The 7,500-nt window shown below is 35.5% G+C and overlaps 1 protein-coding gene across 10 annotated transcripts in view; it reads left to right on the top strand.

Moving 5' to 3' along the window:
* Window positions 1-7,500, top strand: part of CDIN1 (CDAN1 interacting nuclease 1) — a 188,012-nt gene that overhangs the window by 41,534 nt on the left and 138,978 nt on the right. For all 10 annotated transcript variants that reach the window (XR_012159482.2, XM_073348878.1, XM_073348877.1 and 7 more), the window contains exons 4-5: window positions 3,150-3,210; window positions 7,160-7,232. Coding sequence is in view for 9 of the 10 variants with exons in the window: in XM_073348878.1 (XP_073204979.1) it covers window positions 3,150-3,210; window positions 7,160-7,232 (134 nt within the window). In the remaining variant the exon portion in view is untranslated. The remainder of the gene's footprint in view (window positions 1-3,149; window positions 3,211-7,159; window positions 7,233-7,500) is intronic.

Genomic DNA, 7,500 nt, shown 5'->3' with positions numbered 1-7,500 from the left:
TCTCAATGACATAATTGGGGCATACTGATAACTGGTAGTAATATTTTAATTGTATATCTCTATGTAGACTGACATATCTGAAGAGCTTTCATGGCAAGTGAGATTGTGATTATAGGTGTCTGGTATTATGCTTTAATATTATCTTTATGAATGAGGAAAATAAACAAAAAGCTTTCATTTATAAACAATTAGCTAGTCTCAATGTTTCTGCAAAGTCACATATTTAGAACTAAGGACAACCTCGTAATATTAGACATGAAGGAAGAAAATCTAACACACCATATTTTGTTATTTTCTTTTGAAAAATAGTTGCACTGCCTTATCATATTACATTGGTCACATTTTGCCTTTCCCGGTTTTGATTCTTGAGGAAGGATATTTGTTAAAAATCTTTCAAAATCACACTATTACTACATAATATTGTTTCTAATTAATTTTCCACTAGTACAGTTTCAATAAATAACAATACATTAACTGTGGCTGTTTCAACATGTTCTTAGAAGTGTTAGTTATTAGAGCACTTGAACCACTTTTTGTGATAAATGTGTCTCCAGATCACCCAGTGTAGTGTTTGTCTATTTTTATTAGAAGTGTCTTGGAGCAGGAAACATGGAACCAAACCTTGCTTGCCTTATATGCAGCAGTAGTTGCATTGGTGTCAGTAAGGCAGTTGGTGTGAGTAAAGTCTGCTTTCATTTGGCCCCATATCTTCCTCATGTTTTGTACAGTCTCAAGTATGATGGTAGTGCATAACAAATTCACATGTATGAAGCTTAATGGTAGTGGAAATGATGTAAAAAAATGTTTTCTCCCATTATTTTGTTTTGTATTTTATGCATCTGAGTTAAATTAACATTACTCACCAAGCTGTTTTAGTAGAATTATTAATCTACTAATTTAATAGATTCCATGTGGATATTTTGGGCTAAGGAAGGAAAGATTTGTCTGACTGAGATAGTTAAATAAAGTTTGCATACTTGGCAGAATAATTTAAATGAGGGTGCACATATTACGCTTTTTTAATGTAAGATTTGAAGAAACTTTTATCTCAGTATAGTGTTTTTGAATGCTCCACAGTTACTATAATACCGAAGTGCCATGTACTTCAATTAGCATGATTTTCATCCCAAAGAACCTTAATTTCAATGTTGTTGTAGTTTGTGGTGGCTTTCTTCTACGAGATGTTCTTGCTTTGTCTCAAGAAAGACATGAACAATCATTCTGCATCCTTGTGGGGGGGGAATGCTTGTCTGAACTTCAGCTTTTTCTTTTTATAAATAATACATTATGTAAATTACAGGGGCAAATTGCTTCTTCCTGCAATAGGGTGAATATCTGCCTGCCAACTAGGAGGGAACTGGGAGAAGCAACCAGGATTGACATCTGCCAACGATGTGGTTGAGGTTTAAGAGGAGTAGGCTTGATGTTGGAAGACAAATTTGCCACGGTTTACCCTTGTAGCATGGCAGACTGCTCTGTAATAATCATTGGTTCCCATTGATGGAATGCTACTAGTGCTGGTTGCTTGGAATAGTGGTGCTGCTGGGAACAGGTAATAGTGCTGCTGAGTGTAGATGTTGATTTGTGCTCAACTCCGTGCACCCTGACGTAATCTTGGAGGTGGGCAAAATTGGAGGCTGTTTACCAGAAAAACCAGGATGCTTTTCAGCATCATGAAGCCGTCCACCTCAGCACAGTGTGTGTCTTCAAGACAGGAAGTCACTAAGTTCATAATAAAGTACACACCATGGCTGGAGATGCTTTTGGCCTGTAATAGAGTAAAGAAAGTAGCTACTGCTGACATACCAGGTAGGTATGAAGTTATAGGATGTCAGTGTTCAGTGAGTGCTACTGAGCTAAAAATTTGAGAACTCTTGTTTGTTTCACCAAAACAAGTTATATGTGTTCATCTGTTTACTGGGGAATTTTTAAGTAGTTGTTCATGCAACTGAAAATGTTTTTCCATAAGATGATCTTCTGTCTTTCCAGTCATGAATCAACCTCAAAATACTTCACAAATGCTAAAACTCACAATACCCCTGTGAGGAGTTGTAGGTAAATCCTGTTATACCCATTTCACAGATGGTTAAACTGAGGCATAAATACATTTTGACCCATTCATAGCAAGCTATTATTGGAGTTAGCAACAAATCTCAGACTTCCTGACTTTGTCATTGTCCAACCACTAGAAACCACTTTTCTGCTTTTCCTGGACATAGATTTTCTTTATTTCATTTGATTGATTGATTGATTTACCAGTATGGGAGGTTCTGGCAGTTTATCCAACTAGTTTTAGATGTTGTGTGAGAGACAGTTGTCAAAAAAATGATCTTCTGAAGAGGTTGCATACTACTTTGCTTTTTATGACACTTCTCCCACTCCCATCCTTTAAAGTGTAGCCACTAAGCGCCATTTGGCCTGCTCACAACTGCCAGTGACACAATTCCTTCCCACCAAATCCTGAAGGAGTCCTCTCGGCACTACTGCAATATAAACACCAAACAGTAATGATAGTAAGGAGGCAAAAAGGCAGTCTAGTCAGCGTGTGGGGGTGGTCAGAAACTTCACCACCCAAACATACAGTCCTGACCATAAAATGTCTTTTTGTTTCCTTTTGTAGCATTCATTTTATATTGTTAAATCTAAATACAGAACGTGTACATCACAGCAGAGACTGCTGCCTAACTGGTAAAATCGGTAGTTACATTTGCATATTTTTGTCCACATGCACAGTAGCTACATCATGATGCATACCTATGCATCTGAAGATAGTGTCGAGCCCCAAATCTTCTTTGTGGATAGTAGAGATTTCTTGTGTTATGCATGTTTTAATAATACAGATATAATTTGTTTATATGGCGTTCAGCCAAAAATACAATTTTGAAAGATGATTTTCTTGGCTTACTTATTGTATTTTTAATAAGTACTTAACTGAGATTGATATATCTTACACATCTGCGGGACTGAACTCTGGAAAGTTAATGATAGGGAATCTTTTGGAAATAAATATTTTAAACAATCAAACTAGTGTTTTCTAGCCAGGCTGTGTGTGGCATTTGCCCAAGAGAAAGAAATACACAGGGGACACAAGCATGTCGAAGATGGCCTTTTCTCGCCACTGCAGATTTACCTGGCTTTGTCTTGTCTAGGTACCTGAGTGGGGTGATGAAAAATGCAGCTGCCCCTGTACTACTGGAGCTAGCCAATGAGGTAATCATTTTTTTTAAATCTTCCTGTGTAAAACCTAAGGGGCATATCTATAGTGACTTTACTTAGAAATGTAATTAACCTAAAAAAATGGTTTCAAGGCACATTAGACATATGAAATTGTTCCCAAGTCTGTTAGTACTTCCAATAATTGGACAAAGAGCCCCATTTATTAATAAATCAGTTAATGTAATTAGTCTCTAACTTCAAGGCAAATCTGTAAGAGGCTTCTGGAATTTTTATTTTGTTGAAAATTTTAGAGAAACTGAGTAAAATAAGTGCTGTTTAACATCCTGGTTTATTTTTAAAATAAACATGTTGATTAAAGACATATAGACTACTATCATGATTAGAGGTTCTTGTTTAAACTCTCTCCTTCTTTCCCCCACCCCTCCAAATCTGTGATTTTATAGTTAAGGGTTAAAAGCAATTCATTTCCTTGACTCTTTTATTTCCATTTATACAAGTTAGTGGAATGGCTAAGGAAGACAGATTAATATAAAGCAATTAAGCAAATTAAACCCTCAATATATCAATATCTTAGAAAACTTTGTGTACCAGAAGTTCGGTACACTTCCTACTTTAACGAGACAGTAACTAATGTATTGATATTGTTTGGTAACTGTGGTATGAATCTGTTTGGGAAATGAGTTGTTTGCATTAAAAAAGTGTGTTCCGATAGTTACTTTGAATGAAGATATAAAAAGTTTATAATAGTTGTAATTGAGCCTACTAGAAAAAATGAAATATCAAGCCCTTAAACCCCCCTTGAATTACAATTTTTGGTTGTGCCCCTCATCCCAGACAAAAATAGGCACATGCAAAAGTATGCATGATAGGTTTATGAGTAGGCTAACAGAGACCTTAGCACAGCTTTAATTAAATTACCTACCTTGTAAGTTTCAAATGCATAGATACCAATGGCACAACCAAGTCTTTCTTACCAGTGTGCTGCTTCTACCTTGCAGTCAGGCTTCACCGCTAGGGCAGGGCCAATATCTGGCCCTCTCCCTTCAGATTTTCAGGGTTGGGGAAGGTATGTGTGACTATTTCTGGGGGTGGAGCCAATGCTGGGTGTGGAGGCTGCCAGGAGCAGAAATTGTTGCGGCTGCAGCAGATGTTAACAATGACCCACAGGCTGGTTGGCCTGCTGAGGGAGTCAGGGGGTGAAGGTGGCACTCCCTCCCTACCTCCTCTGGGGGCTGGCCGAAACCTATTCTGTGGGGCTGCCACAAGCCACCTGGCATCGCCGCTCCCCCCCCCCCCCCCCCCCCCGGCGCAAATGTTTCTCCATGCCCCACAGTTTGAGGCACCTCTGCCTTAAACTCTGAAATATTTATTTACAATAATAATAACAATACAATACCTATTTGACTTGGAACTGCTTGTGGAACTCTCAAAGGGATAGAATGAAATGTATGCTGTTTTTGTGTTGCACTTTAATAGAAAACATAGGAGTAAGGCAGAAAATGAGTGTTTGCATTAAAAATGATGTGACACTATGAACATTAAGTGTTGCAATAGCAGCAAGTTCTACATGTTATATTAGCAAGAAAGGATGGCTTCTCTTTCAGTTTCAGTCTCTTGTACATTGCTGCAGTCAGCAAATGAGCCATTACCTATCAGTTACTAGAAGGTTTAAATGGTCTATGAAGTGTCTACACACCCTGATGATACAGTTAACATATAATAGGGGATTTACCTCATATTATTGGCAAAGCATGCCTTTTTGCTATTTTTGAAAGCCGACTTTAAATGTATTCTATCCTATTTGAATAAAGAAATAATTAGTTTAGTAAGAATTCTTGGTAAATTAACTGGGTTTGCTATATTGCATGAGAACTATCACAAAAGAGCACCTCATCAGAGCAAAGTAATACAGTATTAGTACTCTTAATTTTATATATTTTATTTTCATTTCTTCTTCTACCCATGATATTCCCATTCACTTAGATATGATTAATATAATTTCTGATCTAGAAACGATACTTTAGCAATGCTGTAATAATGCACCTTTGCAATTCAGATCATTTTTTTTCTTTAGGTAAGAAATAAATAAAAAATTATGGAGAAAGGGAAGTTATTTAAAGAATTTATTTGTTGTTGGCTGTACAGTAAGGTGCATAAGAAAGGGAGTGTTTTCTGCTGGGTGGGTTTTTTTTGTTGTGCGTGTGTGTGTGTGTGTGTGACTGCTGCCTAATGCATTTGGGAGATGTGGCAATAACCAGCACCATACTACAGCTTCCAAACAATCAAGCTGCCATTTTTATGTGATAGTTAATATTTAAATGACATACTCCTGCATCTGCTGACAATTGATGTAATGATAATAGTTTATGAGTCAATATATATTTAATCAGTGGAAACTGTAAAAATTGATGAGAAATATATTACATAGGTACATTACAGTATATAGCAGCTCTGGTGAATAAGAACAGTTCCATATTATTTTTTTGAGGATCTGTAAGGCTCTTTTTAAATTTTTTAAATTATGTGCAGACATCTTTACATTGTACATGTACTGGAACAATGCTACATTTAAAAAAAAATTAAAATCTCATTTTTGTTAGGAATAATAAAATTAGTCATACTGGTCTCTACATACAAATATTTTCAAGTGAGATTTGAAGCACTATGAATTTTACTTACATGCTAAATTCTGACATGGAGCATGATGGCCCTATTTCAGAGTAAGATGGACACATGATTAATATGAAAATTAGGGAGATGCAAGTACCTGAACTAATAAGGTAGTCCTTATTCAGGCTGGACTACCTTCAGTAATTTCACCATTTTTCATGTGTCAGCTCTGATGTGGGTTACTGGAAATAAGCAGCCCTGTGGAAGCATATCTTTCTACTTGGGGAGTTTAAGGACATCCAAGTACATACATATTTGAAAAAAACTGTATGTACAAATGAAGCCAGCCTTTTTGTCTAGTTACTAAATCAAGATAAAATTTTTGTATGAATACTGGGCTTGAAAACCTGTCAAGAAAAATTCATTATGATAATATATGAGTAAGGTTTGCTGTCTTATGGTTAAATAAAAAAACATGATTCGCTCAAATAATGTTGTAATGCTGTCTAAAAACTGTTATTTCACCATGCGTTTTCCAAAAGTACAAGAACCATTAAAACAGAGTAATAGCTGCTTACAAAAAGATATCCTAAATAAATTTGACCAGTCCCCAAACCCAAACACATTTTCTATTACAGCTTTCAGACTCTGTTTTTTGGCCCACAGTACTACTTGATCTTGAACTGAAGGCTCTGCTGGAATTAATGAGATATCACATTTTGTGGGTATCACATATAATAAACAACAGCAAAAGATGGCCATTTCTTCTGAAATGTAACATGCGTACAAAAAAATCAAATCGATCTTTATTACTATTTCACAAGGTGCAGTTTAAATGCTAAATATTACCTTAGAATTTGCACATCAATTATAATATTTTAGTCTTTATGCATAGATTATCTAGTTAAAATAGCAGTGATAACATTCCAAACTTGTAACAAACTTGGACAAATGTCCGATGTGTGTGTTACACAAATTTAAATAATATATATTTTGTCTCTGCTGTAGGTAGAGACAATGGAAACATATAGATACTTTTTTAATGTAGGGGGGTTAATCGAATACATTGGTTGAGATTATTTCTCAATAATGGACAATACCTACTATATTTATTTACAGAAATATATTAATAATCCAGGGTCTTCTATGAGTATTGGTTTCCCGTGGTGTACTGTGGATTGCTGCCACGTATTCTCTGATCAGACATGTTTGTTTCAAATAGTTGAATGCAATATAAAAGAAAGGGCATGAATGTTACATATAGTGTTTTACACTTGATTTTTAGTATACACAGACATTATGACCTTGACAAAATAAAGAGAATGTAAATGTATCCATCATTTGAAACTCTTTTTATTTCTGCCACTTAAAGGTGGACTTTGCACCATCGTTGATGGCTCGAATTGTGCTAGAAAGATTTCTAAAAGAGCAAGAGGGAACTATCCGTAAGTAGTCTTTTTTTTTTTTTTTTTAACTTTTTTTCTGACATTAACATAAAAATAATTAACTCACTTGCAGTTACTCAGTGTTACTGAGAGCCAGATTTCAAGGCTGGTAACTTGAACAGTTAATGACAATTAAAGTTTTATGTAAAAAGACCACCCACAATTTAAATATTAGGGAGAGAAAAGCTTTTCTCTTCCTTTTAAATTTTCAGCTAATATGTCTTTTCAGTAAAATAAAGTAAATCAAACTCACTAAGTATTCTGCCTT

This window comes from Lepidochelys kempii, chromosome 6 (assembly GCF_965140285.1).
Source record: "Lepidochelys kempii isolate rLepKem1 chromosome 6, rLepKem1.hap1, whole genome shotgun sequence".
Classification (NCBI taxonomy): Eukaryota; Metazoa; Chordata; order Testudines; family Cheloniidae; genus Lepidochelys; species Lepidochelys kempii.
This window is presented reverse-complemented; position numbering and strand designations above follow the sequence as displayed.